This window comes from Orussus abietinus, unplaced genomic scaffold (assembly GCF_000612105.2).
Source record: "Orussus abietinus isolate OABI.00-Male unplaced genomic scaffold, Oabi_2.0 scaffold29, whole genome shotgun sequence".
NCBI lineage: Eukaryota > Metazoa > Arthropoda > Insecta > Hymenoptera > Orussidae > Orussus > Orussus abietinus.
In genome coordinates, this window is record NW_019395567.1 from 673,406 (window position 1) to 693,204 (window position 19,799).

The 19,799-nt window shown below is 49.0% G+C and overlaps 2 protein-coding genes across 3 annotated transcripts; one reads left to right on the top strand and one right to left on the bottom strand.

The window, feature by feature from the left end:
• The first annotated feature begins 255 nt into the window (after positions 1-255).
• On the top strand, positions 256-19,535 carry LOC105701753 (protein atonal homolog 8). 2 transcript variants are annotated; one of them, XM_012428782.2, is made up of 2 exons: positions 256-480; positions 17,143-19,535. In XM_012428782.2, exons 1-2 carry the CDS (start codon positions 429-431, stop codon positions 18,201-18,203), a joined length of 1,113 nt encoding a protein of 370 aa, XP_012284205.1. In that variant the 5' UTR covers positions 256-428; the 3' UTR covers positions 18,204-19,535. The 2 variants fall into 2 exon arrangements, with proteins under 2 accessions (XP_012284205.1, XP_012284214.1); XM_012428791.2 differs by lacking the exon at positions 256-480 and adding an exon at positions 871-1,281.
• Positions 13,109-14,528, bottom strand: LOC105701764. The gene is made up of 2 exons (XM_012428805.1): positions 14,136-14,528; positions 13,109-14,059 (listed from the first exon to the last, which is right to left on the bottom strand). The coding sequence occupies exons 1-2, from the start codon at positions 14,141-14,143 to the stop codon at positions 13,735-13,737; spliced, it is 333 nt and encodes a 110-aa protein (XP_012284228.1). The 5' UTR covers positions 14,144-14,528; the 3' UTR covers positions 13,109-13,734.
• Positions 19,536-19,799: the final 264 nt, after the last annotated feature.

Sequence of the window (19,799 nt, forward strand, 5' to 3'; positions counted from 1 at the left end):
GCTGGCGCCGCTCTGTCGGCCTCCCCGGCGCCCCGGCGGGCCGGCGCCCCCCCGCTCCTCCCCGGCCGCCCAACAATGCGTGCACTTCTGCGCCCCCTCCGCCACCGAACGGCGGCGTCGTCGCGGCGCGTACCGGCCCGAGAGAGCCTGAGTTGTGGGATTGCACCCGCAGCGTCGACGCCGCCCCCCTCCCCGCCGGCCACGGGAGTCGTGCACGCGGCGAGCCGCCTCGGCGAGTCAGTCCGCTGCCAGCCGCGAGACCGCGAGGACCTCGTGCGCGCGCCGCTCCCCGACCGCGCGGTGTCTCTCGCTCCCCTCGTCGCGACCACGTGACTCGTGACCCGTGACCCCCACGTGACACAGTGCGCCTGGATTACTAGAACCGGAAGGACCTCCGCATCGGGGCGCCCCCTGTGCGCACCCCAAGGATGACCGCGCACGTGGTCGAGTCCACCTGCGAGCTCTCAGCGTTCATGAAAGGTGAATTTCCAGGAATTATCGCTAAGATGAACTTTCTCCTTGATAACCTAAATCCCTTAGGATCCACAACCCCCCTGAAATGTGCTACTGGATCGTTATCAGAGGTTTGGCCGACTTCTGGTCGACTTGTCTTGGGCTTGGGACGAACTCCTCATATATCTGGGAGGGACTTTTAGGGTGGGCTAAGATGGAAATACGGTAGACCCCCGTGTAAGTAACTCAGGAATTCCTACAGCGCGATAAATAGTACACATGCGCGGTATGTGAGAAAAATTCCGGTACAGCACGTTTTTACTATAACGGGAATTCATATAGTGTGTGACTTATTAACTGTGTTGTACGGGAGTCTACTGTGCTATGGGGAAGTTTTGAGCTGGTTACTTTAGCTAGGGCATGGGATTGGGTACTTTTATTGGGGGTACACTTTAGGGTTAGGTTTGTGTCCGAATTCTCGGGTCGCAGGAGCCCCTCCCCACTCCTCTAACGACGCCGGCTGTAAGGCGTGCACGAGGTGAGGTTAACCACGGAGTCAGTCCGTCGCCAGCCGCGGTACCGCGAGGATCTCTCTCGCTCGTGGTCATCCTGCGTTGTTCTGCACCGAGGATACGGTTTAATCGTTTTTACACCGGACAATTGAATCTCGCGATCGCGTTCGGTCGCTGTGCTTCATCGGATTACGGGAACTCGAGCATCGATCCGTGCGGCGCTATTCAAGAGAAAGTGAATCATTGAGAGAGAACTACGCGAGGATGAGCCTCCACGTGGTCGGGTCCACCAGCGAGCTCTCCGCCTTCGTGAAAGGTGAATAACGCTTGTTGATAACATCCTAACCTAAATTATACATCCTCGAATTTAACCCGGAAATGCGGTCCACTATTATACCCAAATTAAACCATAATCCGGGCAATTTTCGAATTTAAACAATTTCTTCGCGGCTATATATATCATCGCGCATAACCTCAAATAATTTAAGGTGACATGAAAATGCCGTCGAGGATCTCGTTTATGGATTTACTAAATCGTTTGGAATTTTATCATAAGGATGTTGGAGTTCTAAGGAAGGTCCTGGTACCCATTCAATTTCATGAAATTTCACGCCAGGTATTTCATATTCACGTGAAAGATTTCAAACAATCTGGTTCACCTAGTAGGTTTTTTTTTTTTTTTATAATTTCAGGCTCAGAGGCCATTATCGTGTCGCCTTAATTCTTAACTCGTGATTTTCTAATTGGGGGTATTTTATATCCGGGAAATCGGAACGAAAGTAGCGCGAGAAGACGGAACGATAATTGTCGTTAGGAGAGGCGCCAGCCGGCCGGACTGAGAGAGAACGAAAGGAACGCGCAACGCAGCGCAAGGGAGTAGTCGCGAGCGGGCCGCGAGAGAGAGGGGACGCGCGCCGCCGCGGGCCGAGCGAGAGAGACGGACAGGGCGCCGGCGTGGGTCGCCCGGCTGGACCAGTGCGAACAACCGGCGCCTTTCAACGAGAGGCCGACCTCTCGGAATCTCCCTTCCGATCGCGCCTAACCTCTTTCGCCGTCTGGCTCGAGAGGAGGCTGAAAAGAAACGACCGGGACGAGATTCTGCCAGAGGGGCAATCGCTGATGCCGCCAGTCATGATCGCGAGATTCGGACAAGGGGTGGCCGGGAGGCGAACGTAAACGAACTTAGCCGAACGTTACCGAACATTGAGAGATGCGAGCCTACAGGAAAAAGTTAACTCCACGATCACTCAGTTAAATACGTCCGTTAAAAATATGGTATACGGGTCGTCTAAGTCCAATTTTTAATTTTTTTTTTTTATTTTACAGTAAATTACGATCTACTTTCGTATGCAAAATTGACAGTATTGTACATGACTTTCATCGACGTCCGATGATGCGACTTCGCACAATGTAAAATTTTTGCTATGCGAAGATAAATCGAAACCAGTCGCGTTTCTTTGGTGGCTGGGAATTTTTATTTAGGAGGGTGTCTCGAAATTAGAGGCGGCGGCCATTTTGGATTTTTTAGACGCGCCGGGCGAAATGTCGCAGGCAGACCTTTTGAGCTTGGAATCGATTTCCGTGACGGGACATGCTCGTTTCGCGCACAGGGTATTTTCCGGGGTTTCGTAATGATCTAAACTGCGTCCGCCGGCGTAATGACTGGACGAAATTCCCTGACGGGCCGTTCCAGGCCCATCTTCCGCCTCGGCCTGACATTTTGCCCCCGCTTTCGATGAACCGACCTCTCTCGTGTTGATAATGACGATATCTCGGGTCGATTCGATCTCCCCGCAATTTGCCTGACTACCTGCCGGCAAATACCGTGATCGATGCCGACCGTCATTCGAGGAAAACTGTCCGGAATGAGAAATTAATTGAGCCCGCGCGCGAAATAAAAGGAATAGTCCATGCGTGACCGCCATGACCGAATGTGGAACTTCCAAGTCGAGGAAAATTGCATCGTAATATATTCACCCTTTAACTCGCACTCGCGCCTTTTAGCCAAAATCTTTATTCGAGTACTCCGCAATTTCGCAAAATTACAACACGGTGTTATAAAATTGTAGATTTACTTAGAATCTTATAATAAATGTATACTAATTCACTATTAAGACATCAAATTTTACGACAACCTTATGTACTTAAAGTCTATGAATTTTATGAATTTTTTTAACAGTGTAGGGACGGCGCTCAAGTGTGCGTCGTCGTTTAGCAACTCGTTACTTCATCGGAACGGCCGCTCGACTAGTCGGCCGGTCGGAAAGGATCCCAGGACACGCAATTCCTGCAATAAGTGTGAAATTGTTAGCGTTTTACAGTCGTTGCGTGCGCCGGTAAAAACTGGAACGTGCCGTAGGTTTACCTCGAGCCGAACGCTCCTCGGCGGCGTCACCGGAGCTCTTTGGTCAAAGTTACGACTTCCTCGTGCACGCGTCCCGGCGCGTTTAAGTAACTGTCCTGGACGTGTTCGAGGCGGTGCATCTAGCCGATTCAGGGCTAAAAAGCCCTCTCGTTTATTCCCAAGGTCCGTTAACGGGCCGGCAAAAAGTCTCTCGCTTCTCGTGCACTTTTTATCAGCCGGCCGGAAATAAAGCTCAATGGAAGGCTCTGGAATGAGAATCTTCCATTGAGAGTCTTTTTATATCGTGTTCAGGGTAAAAAAGTCCCCGTTCGCGATCCTGGGCCCTAGTTTCCCGCGTTTATCGGGCCTTTGGCGCCATCTTGTTCCTATCGGCTGCGCCCTCTGACCCCGACTTCCGCCATGGCGGGTGCCTCATGCCAGATTCCGCGGACGGCCGCACTCCTCGCGGTATAAAAAGAGAGGCCCTGCCCTATCGCTGGCGGCTTATCGGTGCGTCTTCTATTGCGCGTGCAGTTTGTCACCCGGTGGTAACGCGAGAGGGCTTAGATTACGGGGAGGAACGATTACGATGCGTACTTCAAGATCGGGTCCTTTTATAAAGACAACATATCGATCTGCTCGTTTTTATTTTTATTTTTACAAAAGATACATACGTAAGGAAGCTAAAGTCATAACGCGTTAAAGTGGAGAGGGCCCTTTTTTTTAGAGGGGATCTTGGGTAAAGCGGAAGAAAAATAATCGCAGGGAATCTTTCGGTCGACGTCGGGTCCTTTTCTCGGTATAGCGCCGGTTGGGCGGCACTTTTAACACGCCTTGCGAGCCCAACCCCGTCCCCGGGTAGGATTACGCAGACAGGGTCGAGTAACCGATATACTGCGGTAAAAACGCGCCAGTCCGTGACGTACCTTACCATTCGCCCCACCTGTACCTTATACGCACCTGCTCCCGCTCACACCGGAGCTGCTGCCCCTCCCCTAGGACCAACCCCTGCGGGCGCGCCGCATCCGACTACCTGCGACGCGAGGGGTCGGCCGTACTTATAGCGAGCGACCGTGGCGCTGCGCTGCGGATAATCGGGGAAGGGAGGAAGCTCACCGCGTACCTGCCTCGGATGACTTTTATCGCCCGTTTCCCTCGCCGGATGTCCGATGGGCCGGCCTCCGGCCAATCGGCGTGCATATCTGCATTAATTATACGCGAGCCATTAGGCTGTAATAAGGGCGCGCTCTGCGCGAGCCCGGTCGTGCTTCGGAATCGCAGACGGCGAGCCGCGATAACCGAACACCTGTGGCACCTTTCAGGTTAGGTTGGCCCGCGTCGAGGCGAAGGGCGTTCAGAAATTTAATTCACGCAGGGGGAAAAAGAAATTCTCCTGCACCATGGACTCCTCTCCAATCTCTACGGTTACTCTATTTCCAGAATGTTCGACTTAAAAACGTTCATAAATCGCGTGAAATCACGGAATTGTCCTGGCTCGCCTTGGAATATTTCGATTCGAGATTATAAGGATAATTTTCGGGATATCACTCCGATAACCCGTGGCCTTGATCTTTCGATGCGCGTCGCGACGAGCTATCTCTTGTTTTCGTTATTTTTATTTTTATTCTTTTTTTTTTCTTTTTTTTGTCAACCGGGCAGTCTCGCCAGTAGAATTTGCACCTCTGGCGCGATTAACCCCCGCGATGATTGCAGCGATTAGCGGCATGGCCCGATATCGATGTATCGACGGGGATCGCTAATCGACGCGAGTCTCGCCGATTGTGACGACGCGATCGACGCCGGAATTAAAATTAGACGGCACCGACGGGAATTAAAATTAGACGGCTCCGAGCGCCAGACTCCGGCGCTACAGAGAATCTCGCCCCGATTAAGCCTTTTCGCTCTCTCTCCTCTTAGCCCTACGAGACGCCATTTTTATTTTTTTTTTCTTTCTTTCCTTTCGAAAACTAAAATCGGCTGGTGGTACTGTGAACGATTTTCTTACTTCTTTTTTTTTTTTTACGAAATTTCGGAATTTCAAACAGGTATTCTTATATGTGCCCATAATTATGAAAGTGGTCTAAGTCAACATTTAAAAAAAAAAATGAGTTTATCAGTTATTTCACGCCATATTATTTCAAACGAAATTAATTCAATGCAATTTCGAAACAAAAAATATACGACTTAGACCACTTTCATAATTATGGGCACATATCTATACATCTATCTATTGTACGGTGCGCGCAACTGCACCGCGCATGCTCAGTAGGTCGGCCGCGCAGCACGTATCGTCGATACGTATAACACGCGAGTCGACCATCTGGCTAACGCCATGCGTCTCCACTCGCGCGATTCGCTATATGCCATTACCTCTCTTTCGCGCGAGCCGGTCCAGTGGTGCTCACTCCAACCTAACCTCTTACTCTTAAAATACTATTCGACTATTTTTACAACGCTTACCTTAAATTCGTAGGTAGAATTTTTCATCCCTTTGAAATCCCACTCGATGGTCCGACCTAATTGGATATTCATTTTATTAGAAATATTTTTCTATTTATTGAGAGAATACGTCAATCTTGCAGGACAGCCATCAGCTGACTAATTTTTGAGAATCTCCCAGCTGTCACTAGGAAATTAATTATTAAGCGAATTTGGAGCTAAATTTGCGATGTTACGGCGATATGAAAGGGTCCATATACATATACGTGAAAATATTTATACAACTTTTCTCCGTAACGGGTGCACCGAATAATTGAAAACTCTGACACGTGGTTATGGAGGTCCTGACGAAGGTCTTGGAAGTCGGGAAATTTCAATTTTTGAAAAATAATTCTCTTCGACCTTTGTCGGGGTAAGGGAAGAATTTTTTTTTTCTTCGGAAAATCAAATCGCACCGTGTCATTGTGAGGAACTATTTGCTTCGGTTCTACCTGGCTCGTTATTAAATTCTATTTTCGGGAAATTTCAATTTTTGAAAAATAATTCTCTTCGACCTTTGTCGGGGTAAGGGAAGAATTTTTTTTTTCTTCGGAAAATTAAATCGCACCGTGTCATTGTGAGGGACTATTCGCTTCGGTTATGCCTGGCTCGTTATTAAATTCATGATTTGCAAAGATTTCGAGCCGATTGTACCGTGTTGACATTAGCTCGCGATAAGGGAGGTGGATTTTCCGACTCGTCGGCCACGAGGACGATCGCGTGCGCCACGAGTGGAGGCGCGCACGCACAATCTCCGCGGAACGGAAGGTGCGTGCCGAGGGGGGCGCTGCGAAAAGGCGTCAAAATTGCCGGCCATTAGGCCCTATCTCTGGGCACGCGTCGAGAGGACCGACATTACGACATTACTCGGGCAAAAGGCGTGGCGGCGCGTCAAGGTCGCTAGCGACGAGCCTAACCTCGCTTTTTCCGCCCCTGGACGGGAAGGAAAAAAAAAAAAGAAACGAAATTTACCCTCCTGCCAAAGGACTACATTGCCGATTTAAAACCTCTAACTGCGGGAATAATTTCGCCAACAGAAAAAAAATACATCAAATTATACCGAACGTAGATGTAACCAGAGGATAGGTATCTTAAAAGAAAAACAAAAAAAGAAGCGCTTTCTTAATTACCACATGAATATCCTGCAACTACCGGGAAAGCATTGTTGTCGCTATTCAAATGATTTGTATTTAATTCTGCGATGGTTGGTCGTTTTAATGGAGACCGCGACAGAAAGAACGCGCTCAGTGAGACATCGACCTAATGAACTCGCGGCGTTTACTGGGAAACCAATATGGCGGCCCGAGGCGTCAACATGGCGACGCGCGTCACGATTTTCTTTTTTCCTTTGTTTTTATTCTTCATTCATCGGATCCGAGACGCGGAGAATTTCCGTTTCGAAAGCGAAAGCGTTTCCGCAATCCGCGAGTCGCATGATACGATCGACGAGGCGTCACGTGCTCTCGCGCGGCTGTTTAGACAGACAGATAACGCGCAGCGTAGAGAAGGCTATCTGGCTTTATGATATAATAGGCAAGATCTTAACGGAATCTCCTTTTTTTACTTCTTTTTTTTTTCTGTTTTCCTCCCCGACGATCGCGCACGCGTTCGTAATAATTTTTTTTTGTTGAATTTTTGCGGAATGTTGTTCCAGACCACGTGGGGAGAGGGAATAAAAAAGTCCAGTGGTATTAGCACGTCGACCTTAAAGTGATATAAAAAGGTCATTCTGTATGTATATATATAAAGTGAAAATATTTGTAAAACTTTTCTTTCGTCTCAGCATAAAAATTCTCATATTCTAGTCAGTAGACGCGGCTCGATCCTGATCCATCTTTGGAAGTATCCCGAGATCCTTGTAAATCAGGACAAACTAAGTGGACCCAGTTTTTTACGCCTCGTTAACCGCGTTTCCAACCGCAACTCGGCCGCTAAACCGCTCTGTTTAAATCCTGCGAGGTTATGGTCACAGGGGGGAAAAATAAATCGGCGCTTCGACGTCTCGCAAAGCCTCCAACGAGGTTATGTCGCCTTCTGCGCAATTATCCTCGTCTCCGAGTCCGGAGGTCGGTCCAGGGAAACTGGCGCCGTTTATCAGTGTTTTCTTTCTCCGGCCAACTGCGCAGAAAAAAAAAGGGAGAAAAAAAAAGAATCGGGAATCTGTAAATGTATCGACTGATCGCAGGTTATTCGATGCTGGATTTCGATTCCTTGATCCTCTTGGCTTTAAGGTGAAGTGAAACATCCCTTCAAATCAGTCGATTCTAATACAACACTTTCTTTTAAGGGTATTAGACCAAACTGTCCGAAACTTTGACACGTCACTCCTGATCATCTAAGAATTGTCCTGACACATTGCAAATTTGGATTTTTAAACAAAATTTTTTTACTCAACCCAGACCAGAACCAAAATGGCGTCGAGCTCTCATATTTCTATCAATATACAATTATAGAAAGGCTCTGATATGAGAATCGAAAGGGTCAGGACAATTTTACGACAATTTAGAACACTCTGGTAATCGATAAACTTGCATTTGAACGGGATAAGGGCAAAAAAAGTGTTGTATGCGCTTCTATGTTAAAACGATGGTAATACGAGGTCTCGGAGTGAAAATTTAATTGACCTGGAAATCACAGATGGCGCAGGGGGTCCCTCCGCAGTCAATTAGGGCCCCAAAAAGCACGAATCCAGAGGATTTCTGGAGTTTTACTTCGATTTCTTTATAATTATTGTACGGAAATGACAGTTGGAGTATGCCATTTGGTACAATATCCAATATGATTCGACACAGCTGTCAATATAAAAACGAACATCGGCAACGTAGGCACTTAGAAAAATCTTCTTCATCGACGTCAATCAAGTCCTTAAGTGTCTAAGCATCGGATTACACGTACACTTTTACACCTATATGAATCTTTTTATTCCATCTGCTTGGATTTCATTCAAGATCGGTTCTTGAGATGCAATGCCCCTGGGACCGGAAATTAGGAGATCCGCGAGACTCGAGTTGTTATACGAGAGCATTTACACGCCGTATAATTATATATACGTATATGCGTGTGTGTATGTATTCGGGGACGGGAAAAGACGCGGTACGCACGCCGTTTGCACAGATGTATACACGGGAGCGTCTATTTTCGTTCGGCGACGACACGCGGAGGTTCCCGGGATGTTTGAACAACTGTGGGACGGCGATAGGGCGCGCGTGCTCGCCCGTGTACATTTGTGGACATGAATGCCTTACCTACGGATATAGTCCCGCTAGTAGGCGACGGGGAGGGATTCCTGTTCGTCACTGTACGAGAGAACGGGCACGAAAATCCACGCGTGGGCCGAGGAAAACGTGGAGACGCGCGCGGATGCGGGTGCGCGCGCACCGCCCGATTGGCCTCCCCTCTGGCGGCGCCACGCGCGAACTCGCAGACTCTCGTCTACTCGACGTCGGAGCCTATCTAGACGCCACGTGGTCCATGGAAAGCTATCCAATACATATTCTTGCCGATCAAGCCTATGAGGCAATTCTCCTGGGATGCAGTGGGGTGCGGCAAAATACCAAAAAGAAACTCGACAGAGTTTCAAGCCAAATACATTTGCCCGAAAACGGTGTCAAGGGACGAGAGTGAGATATCTCGCGACTTAACCTAACTCAAACCTTAGGGTGACGTGGAAAGGCCACTAGGTTTCGATGTCACTTTTACCCAAACTGAATGCACCAGATCGTTTGAAGCTTCAACTTTATACGAAGGTCCTAACGAAAGTCGGGAAACTCGAGAAATATTAATTATCTCTTTTCTTGTCTTATCTCTTGTTCGAAGGATTCGAGACTTTTATCGGGACCTTCATAACCACGTGCCGATGTTTCTAATTATTCGGTATGTCCAGTCTGGAGAAAAATTGTGAAAAAATATTTTCACGCTTTGACGTGTATGGAGCTCTTTCGTGTCACCAACCCCTTGACGCACAGATTTTTGGGAAAAAACCGGCAAAAAAAAAAATCCATTTTTTTATGTAAAAAAAAAACACTAGAACATTGTCTTGGCAAAAAAAATAAAATTCTCGATTATATTCGAGGGTGAAAAATTATAGTAGTATAATATANTTATTTTTGTAACCAGTAGTCCTCGATTTTCTGGGGGATTCTGGGAGATCCTTGCGTCGCGAGAAACGCATCTACGATTCGCTAAGCTGTACGCGACTGCTGGGATGTTTATGAATGCGGAGATCGATCGAGTGCCTCGGTGGCGCCTGTCGATGACCCCGCCGAGCCGCGGTCGCGCCGCCGGCGGAACCAACGGCGACACCGGCGTAAATGGGAGTTCCACCAAGAGATAACCTCCGCCGCAACGGGCTAGGCCGCAGCGAGGCGCTGCCAGTGCTGGTGCACGCGCTCCTAACCTCTAAGGCCACGGCTGCCAGGCTTTGCTATCTGCGACTCGAGCACGCGCGAGCCGGATGTATCGGTGGCCTTTTTCGACTCCACTACACTCTGTTAAGGTGAAGTGAAACACGTCGAGGAACTTGATCGACGTCAATAAAGAAGATTTTTCTAAATGTCTACGTTGCCGACGTTCGTTTTTATATCGACAGCTGGGTCGAATTATATTGGGTATTGTACCAAATGGCATACTCCACCTGTCGTTTTCGTACAATAATTGTAAAGAAATTGAAGTAAAACTCCAGAAATCCTCTGGATTCGTGCTTTCTGGGGGCCTAATTGACTGCGGAGGGACCCCCTGCGCCATCTGTGATTTTCAGGTGAATTAAATTTTCACTCCGAGACCTCGTATTACCATCGTTTTAGCATAGAAGCGTGTACATCACTTTTTTTGCCTTTATCCCGTTCAAATGCGAGTTTATCGATTACCAGAGTGTTCTAAATTGTCGTAAAATTGTCCTGACCCTTTCGATTCTCACATCAGAGCCTTCGATAATTGTACATCGATCGAAATATCAGAGCTCGACGCCATTTTGGTTCTGGTCGGGAATGAGTTAAAAAATTTTGTTTAAAAATCCAAATTTTGAATGTGTCAGGACAATTCTTAAATTATCAAGAGTGATGTGGCAAAGTTTCGGACAGTTTGGTCTAATACCCTTAAAACAAAGTGTTGTATTCGAATCGACTGATTTGAAGGGTGTTTCACTTCACCTTAACCCATTTGCATCATAAGGAAGTATAAAAAAGAGGGTCCTTATCAGGAATTTTTTTTGTCTTATATTTAAGTACAAAAATTACAAGTAAAGGAACTTCATATTTCAGCTTTGTTGCACGATCATGTTTTCATGATTGTGAAGTGGAATTTTGTTTGTTTTTAATTAGACATGGCAACTCCTTATTTGTTAGGATCGTCCCAGTTAAATGACGAATCTTTTCCGAATAATGAAATTTCGTGGGTTTCAAGACGTCGTTACCTAGATTTTTTTTTAAACGCTGAATTAATGAGTTTTAATGATTATCGGGTCTGTCCATCAGTGGCGTGGAAAAAGGCTCAGTCGAAAGGTTAGGTTGCCGCGTTACGCATTTTGCGTCTGTTTGGAACGCCATGAATTAAAATGGCGGATCTCCGCGTCAGTAGTTACGCTGTAGACTTTGCTGATGGAGCTCCTTTTTGAATCTCGGACCAACGGTCACCTCGTTTTAATTTCCCTTTTTTTTTTTTTCTTTCCTCTGCACGTTCCCTTCGTATAAGGCGAGGGTTTGTAAATTCGACTCGTTAGCGAAGCGGCCTAAGTCGTAACGACGCTCGTGTCGATGACATTAAACGGGAGAGCCAGCTGAGCAGATGGCCAAGCAGCGCGGAGCCCTCGGCAGGGTTATCGCGGTGATAACTGGCTACTCCAAAGATGGCCTCGATCGCCAGGTGGCTGATTGAGGTTATCTCCCGATACTCGAAACGACCGCGCTTTTCCACGCCTCCTGGCCCCTTATTTCACGCTACCTCTTGACCAATGGGATCCGCGACATAATCGTAATATTAATATAATCGTAAAGTAGAGGATGTCTTTTCATTACACATTTTTCTAGAGTAAAAAGTATAATTTCGATACAGACTTGTATATGATTAAGACCAGAGGTATCATTGAGAGATGTGCCCATAATTATGAAAGTGGTCTAAGTCAAAATGAAAAAAAAAAAAAATGAGTTTATCAGTTATTTCACGCCATATTATTTCAAACGAAATTAATTCAATGTAATTTCGAAACAAGAAATATATGACTTAGACCACTTTCATAATTATGGGCACAGATCTTCTAATGAGATCTAGGAGACACCTTGAAGAAGCATCCGTCGCCAGAGATGTTGGAAATAAGATTGGAAATATGATATTTATAAATTATTACGTGCTACTCGGGTCTTATTGCCCATTTGCATATGGCGGTTTCTTTCCCGGCTCTTCCGGGAGAGAAGACTTAGCGGATTAGTGACCACGGTCCCCTGATGGACCCCTCTGGCGGGCAATTTGCGAGGCTGAATGGAGTCTGGATTTTTGCGAAGCTTCCTTTTCTCCAGTGACTCCTGGAACGAGGCGAACGGGTTCTCCCTCGTTTTTCTCCTACGTGACTCACTCTGATTAGCGCCCCGACGCTAATGGAGTGGGCTGCCGCTCTATGCGGACTCTATTAACCTCCTCCTTTCTCGAAAACGAAACCTGTGCCTCGTACTAATTCGGATTCAGTTCTCCCTCTGTCTTTCTCTCCCTCTCTACTTCTCCGGGTTTTCCTTTCCCGCGTTACACATTTGCATAAGTTGCTTCCCGCGGAGGTTATGTAACTTTGGAATTCATAATGTATGCCATCGCCCGCTGCCCGCTTCCTCTCGTCGCGTTGTCTTTGCACGTCATACCCTCCGCGATTATGCCGGGGGAGCCGCGCCGGAGGTTCCTGAGGTCTCGGAAATATGTAAATCTCACCCGGGTGGAATTTGCAGAATGTTAAAACCCGACTTTGGTATGCGCGTCTCGTGTCGCTTCGTCTTGCAACGCTCGCCAGTTTTCGGGGTCTCCGGACGAGGACCTCGGGAGCCGACAGGAGTTCTGCAAACTCGAAAAATACAGTGTCTCGAGGTATCGGCTCTTCTGATTCACTGTTCCACTTTCTTTTCCCCTTGGTCTCGCTTTCGTAGAGCGGCTGGGCGCTTCGTGAGGCCGATCGGAAATCCCGAGGTGGGCCACCGCGGGAAAAATGGCGGCCCACGGTCGTAGGTGGCGCCGCGGGCTGCGCGGTCGCTCGCGTGTGCCCGCGCCTCCTCGAAAGGCGATAAAAGGAGCCGAGCCGAGGGTGCAAGCGAGAAAAGCGATTCTGGCGCCAACGGCATGTGGCGGCCACGCGGACAAGCTGGCCTCGCTAGATGCCCTCGGTCCCCGGATAATCCGGAGGCAGAGCTTTGACCGTTTAAAATCCTGCTGCCTCCACTTCGAAACACGAACGCTACACGTAGCCTCGATTAAGGGGACATGAAAGTGCCATCCGAAGAGTCAATCGTTCATGAAACCACCTGAATATAAAGACTGCGAGGAAAGTCCTAACACCACAGAAATTTAATTTTTTCTAAACAATTTTTTAAATACCTGTGAAGAAATTTCATTTAAAAAAATTGAAACTTCATGAGTTTCTGGACCTTCCTTACGTCCTCCATATTTATGTCGTAAAGTTTGTATCGATTCGGCACATCCAGTTTGAAGATAAGTTTCATGAACGGGAATTCTTTGACGCCACTTTCACCTCACCTTAAACGCTCAATTAAGTACACCAAGTATCCAGTCATGTACAACTTTTATTCCGCTCATTGTTCGGGTCTTAACGATCAGGGGGTTAGGTGGGCATCGGAAAGGGCTGACGAGACGTCGGGAAAGGGCAGGAGCGCCGCCAATCTGTAGTCGAGAAACTTGATGCCCAACGGCACCATATAGGTCCGTGGAAGGGTGGGAAAGTATCGTCCACGCGATCGCTCATCTCGCGCACTGTTTCGTGGACGATACTTTCCCCACGGCCGGCAGGTAGTTTGTCGCCGATGCTCCTCTCGTCGACGATAATCCGGCGCTATTTGCACGAGTCGCTACGCAGACGAGTGGAACCGGAGTGAGGTTAGGATGTGTGCGACGGGCGGCGTGGGTGGAGACGAAACGTGTGTAGTGGAGTGGACTTAGGTTGAACGACAGGGAGAGCGCCATTGTATGAGCGGCTGTGTGCGTTGCTGGCGTTGCTGGTGTCGGGTCTGCCTCGTTGATGGTTCTGGGTTGGACGTACAGGTCGCAACGTTGACGCCAGGAGGTCCTAGGGCCAATAGACTAACTTATAGCCCCCTCCATTCCAACGTCCCAAAGCATGATAATTCCAAAAATCCACTCACCTACACATCCAGCGTTGTCCTTACATTCAAACTCCTTCATTGACTCACCTGATACCTAAATATTTACCTTTGTACACCTTGAGGTCACCGCGACTTATAATCTTGGTCCCGACTGCGCACTCCGAGCCGCCAAGTTAACCTAAAATCGAAACGACCTAATCGGTACAGATGAGTACCAGTCTCGAGGAGTACAGACCTGTGTCCGCCATCTTGTTTACTCCCTCGGGGTTATATTCGGCAGTAATTCCATTGTTTTCTCGGCAGAATGCCCGGTCGCGACGTGACGCCTCCACCGGGCCGACGTAATGACCCAAATGCCTAGACTAAGGAGTTGTCAGAGAGGAGGTCCGAGGCTCGAAGTAGCCCCGTCAACTTGGCGACCTGTACGAGCCCCCGGCCGAGAATAGCAGATCTCTCTCCGTTTGTAAATCCGCCGGATGAGTGGCGCATTATAATCGACCGAGGGAGAGGGAGAGAGAGAGAAAGCGCCAGATGGTAGCAGCTGGATGACGCACCTCGACGCGAGATGTTTTCAGCGCGCTCGCGGCGGGGAGGCGAACCGAGTGGCCGGCTAGTACCGATTCCGCCCACCGGAGGCGCGACCCGAGGACGCGGCGCCTCGCGCCGCTAAACGGGGAACGCGGCTAAACTTAGAGCGCACGTGTCGCGTTTAACGACGAGACCTCTCGCCCTCGTGACTGTAACACGCGGCCAAGCACATTGGGAAGGGCACACCGGCTCGAAAACAATTCTGTATCGAATTCCCTCCGTGAGCGCATCCCCACACCTACGGGATCTTACGGACATCTACCCTAAGAAAAAAAAAGAAAAAGATTTATTGAGCCAAAGAAACACTTTGTTGCTTCAAGAAATAATTATTTCTTCGTTAACAAAGTATTTCCTTGATTCAACGAATTTCTTTGTTTTTCTCAGGGCAGGGAAACCCATTGACGATGAAACTTCAACTGGACGCCTTCGGCAATTTTGGTGATATCAGTCTCAAATTCAAGAGTAACGAGTAATAAAGCCATTCGCGGATATTAAATGACTTTTAAGGTCTTCTTATGGTAGTTATGGCCTTCCGAAGAAAGTGAAATGCTCCTCAGGGCGATGGATCTAGTAAAGAGACGCGGCGCTCAGTCGGAGTCGTGAACTTGTCCGAGACGCAACCTCGAAGAATCGATTCGGAATTAATTAGCTACCCTAAGAAAAAAAGAAAAAAAAATTCATTGAGCCAAAGAAATACTTTGTTGCTTCAAGAAATAATTATTTCTTCATTAACAAAGTATTTCCTTGATTCAATGAATTTCTTTTTTTTTTATCAGGGCAGAAAAACCCATTGACAGTAAAACTTCAACTGGAAGCCTTCGTCAATTCTGGTGATATCGGTCTCAAATTCAAGAGTAACGAGTAATATAGCCATTCGCGGATATTAAATGACTTCTAGAGTCTTATTATGGTAGTTATGGCCTTTCGAAGAATGTGAAATGCCCCTCAGGGCGATGGTTGTAGTAAAGAGACGCGGCGCTCAGTCGAGTCGTGAACTTGTCCGAGACGCAACCTCGAAGAATCGATTCGGAAATAGTTCTTGGGTTGTTAGAAACGAGGTTAGGCTGGTGGATCTCCAGTTCTCCCGCGAGAAGCGTCACTTTTATATCAATCTCGCACTTTAGGGAGGAGGTGAGAAGAGTCGCATGACGAATAGGTCGCACACATCTCGGGTAATCGGTCTGGCGTCGGTTACCGGAGATTGGGCAATTGCCGGCTAACGAGGGGTGTCATCCCAGGCGACAAATTGCGAGAAATCAGGAGCGCTCCGCACCGGGGACTTTCGTGGCTCATTTTTCCTCGCGTGCCGTGGCCGACGGAAACGTACCGTGGCGTAACGCGACGCTCGGACGGGCACGGTTGATTCCCGGGCAATTAGTCGTTGCGCAAGGTGGCCGGCGGGGCACGAAATGTCAGGCGGCCTCTGCACCGGCAAAGAAAAACGCTTCCTCATGGCTCGATGACGCGAAGATGGCTCGGAAAGATTGATCCCTGGAAGAACGATCGCGGGCGGTGAACGAACGGATGCTTGATATACCGTAGAGCGTATAAAAAAGTGGGAGACATTTCGTCGGGAATATGTTAGGTTGAAGATATGAAGATATGCTGCGCGCGCATTAGTCTTGATGCAGGAGCTTTACCAATGGAGTGAATATTAAAAAAAAAAAAAAAACAGAAAATCCGCGAAGAAACTGGACTTTACCCTGTTAATCAAATTCATACACGTTAAAGTGCATATGGTTGCAATAAAATTATGTATACGATGTCTTAACAGCGAATTAGTATACATTTATTATAAAATACTAAGTAAATTTACAATTTCATAACACCGATTTTCTGAAATTGCGGAGGAAAATCATCAATTTGATATTCGAGAGTCATTTGGTATGCATTGTTTGCAAAGAAAAATGTTATAAAATTGTAATATTTCTTTTAACAGTGTACGTCCGTTTCTATAAGCTATGTGCTTCGTACCTTGAGGCTCGAATAAAGGCGCCATCTTGTTTCCCGGGAACCGCCGACTCGGGTCGAGGGACCGTCGTCGTAAAGTGGGTTGACGAGACGAAGGGAGGAGGGCTGGGTACCCGTCAATGAGTCGCGCCCTGCCACCTGCAGGCGGGAATTACGCCGGCAGGGGTACAAGGGTAATTGGCAACCATGGACTCGTCCATTTGGGTCCTGGTGAGGACGGGTTAGGCCAGCTCGAGGGCCGACTCAGCCTCGGTGGGTCCCGAGCTGACGTTTCACGCGATAAAAACCAGTAGCTCCTTAACATCCTCGACCTCCTGGCTCCTCTCGCTCCCCTGGCTCCCCATGGCCTCCTCGTGGCCGGATCCCCATCGCGGCTAACCGACTCCCCCTCTCCTGCTTTCGTTCTACGCTTTACGGTTATTACCTATTAAACGCGTAATTGGCGGCGTTGGGACCGACTTTACCCGTCTCTCGTTTTTGCCCACAGCTGGTGTCATGGCGGGCTCCGAGAGGGACGCCGGGTTCTGCAGCGGGGCCGACGAGGACGACATGTCGGGCCTCCACTCGCCCAGCGCCTCCGAGGACAGCGTCGAGGTCCAGGTCACCCCGATCTCTCTGAGGAACAAGCGGAAGCTGGCGGAGCCCAGGAAGATCCAGGAACCCAACTCGGCGCCGCTGAAGAAGCGGAGGTTCGAGCAGATCGAGGAACCCAGCACCGTCGTGGACGAGGAGTCCAGACCGGCAGGCTCGCCGTCGCCCAGTCCCTTCAGACCCTGGAGCACCGGGGCTAAAACCACGGAGAATAAGCCAACCGTCGTGAAACCAACTCCTTCTTTGCCGACCTCGGAGGACGACGCCCAGAGGACGCAGGCCAGGCTCCAGGATGATCCTCTGCAGAGGTTGCAGAGCAACGGACTCCAGGATGACGCCGCGTCCACTCCTGATGGTCCTTATCTCCAGTTCTCGCCGCAAAGAAGAGACCCTCGCAAGAGGCTGGACCCTCCACCTCCACCGTTGGCTACTCCGGCACTTCCTCATCCCAGGTTGCAGGAGGAACCCCTGGCTCTCGTGCTCAGAGGAGAAGTGTCCAGAGTCCCGTCCCACCCCGCGGTCAGCGGGTCCTTCGACGTCCCGTCCTCCTCCTCGTCGTCGTCTTACCACCCCACGGATGTCCTCAGCCATCCTGGCCAGGCTCATTCCTCGCATTCTGGTCATCAGCCCAGGCACCAGGGTGGCCAACAAAGGAACTACAAGAACATGACACGGGAACGCCGGATAGAGGCCAACGCCAGGGAGAGGACGAGGGTCCATACCATCAGCGCCGCTTTCGACACCCTCAGGCGTGCCATCCCCGCCTACTCCCACAATCAGAAGCTGTCCAAGTTGTCCGTCCTCAGGATCGCGTGCAGCTACATCATGACCCTCGGCAAGATCGTCAACACCCCTGAGGGAGAGACCGTCACCGGTGCTCCTTTGGGAGCCTGCGTGGACCTGGTGTCGCGCACCATCCAGACGGAGGGGAAACTCAGGAAGAAGAAGGACGAATAGATCATGATCCTGCAAGGAATCATATCGACTCCGTCGTCGGAAATCAATCGTCCTGGTTGCTTCGCTAGGCTGAGTGCTGGTGAACAAACGAAGGACCAAGACCAAGAGCTCCATGGTTTTGGACTTGGTCTTGGGGTTGCACTTTTTGCAAGGCGCTCATTTTGCTCCTCGTCATGGCGGAGCCGTGTAGCTTTTGTATGCCCAGCTCTGGACCGATGGGAAGGTTAGGGCGGACAAGGAAACGAATAAGTCCTTCCATTCGCTTTATTAGAGTCGTTGGATCCACCGGGAACTTTGATCTCACCACGGGTGGCCTGCTTTGGTGTACTCCTATGGATCGCTCCATCGCGACCGGCCGCCATTTTGGTTTCGGAAGTTCCGCGCTAGGGTCACTTGACTTTTACTCAACGATGCTCAATGCTGTGCTCGCCGACTCGCTCGTAGATATCCTTAAGTCCTTAGAATTCATAAGTCCAGCCACTTCTGACAATACCGACCTAACCGAGGATTTAGGCTTAGTGGGTAGCGGTGGAGTAGACAATAGCGACGATGTCCGTCATCGGCGCAACAAAGTCTGACTCACGGCGGAGGATCATTCAAATTTTTCTCGACTTCCTTTTCTCTAATTCTCTAATCATCCGTGCCAATAGACACTAACGATCGCTCGCGTGTGTCCGACTTTGTTGAAACGGGTTCCTAGGTTCACGTCTTAACCCTCGACTAGGCAGATCCAAGGACGTATTTTCTTCCAATCTAAATAACCGTCGAACGTTAAATTCACGAAAAATGGACGTCCTAGTCAAGGGTTAATGGCGACGTCCGGAGTTTCGTGCTCGACTAGACTAGTAACGGTATCGTATGCTGCTTATTTCCCGAAATGTGCTTCTCGGTTTCCTTTTCAAAATCACTATCGGGGAGAAAACCCGTCGCAGACACAAAAGAAGACAATAAAACCGAGCCGAGGGCCGCGGAGACGCGCGCGATCGGCGAATCGCGATTCGCCGCCATCTTGGTTTCCCGAGGTTATCGATGCTTCGCGATATAATCGACGCTCCTCGGCTTATAAACTGCTGCCAATTGATTCGTATTCGTGGTGACGTCACGCCGGGCGAGTCAAGGTACACGGCTATATATCTGGCGGACGTTATATGCTTCGATATCTCGATATCTTGATATTTAACACCGGCAGATGGGGCGGCGGATCGCGATACCTCCAATATCGGTCGGTGACTGAATGCCAAGTACAAATCTGCGGCGATAAAACTGTTGATCGGTGAATTAGTACGATAAATCGATAAGTTCGCGGGGGGTGGGTGGGCGTTTCGAGTGGGAGGGAGTACAAGCGTGTAAATACTAGACTTTAACGTACCGCGGAGTTCTGTAAANCGATCGAAGTGCCGCCATTTTTTTTTACGCGCGATCGAAGTGCCGCCATTTTTCTTACGCGCAATCGGAGCGTGGATCACCTCTCTAATCGATTCAATCTGATCGACTCTTGACCGTGTTCTCACGGGTACCGACTGCGACCTGCCATCCATTAAAATGGAAAAAGAAATCGAACGGGAGCCTCTACAAATTAATACGCTTTTTAATAAT

What these genes read in the sequence shown, in the direction of transcription:
- LOC105701753 (XM_012428782.2), top strand. Translation starts at nt 429, where the DNA reads ATGACCGCGCACGTGGTCGAGTCCACCTGCGAGCTCTCAGCGTTCATG. An exon ending in GCTCTCAGCGTTCATGAAAG is followed by an intron (nt 481 to 17,142) that starts GTGAATTTCCAG and finishes TTTTGCCCACAG; the next exon opens with CTGGTGTCATGGCGGGCTCC.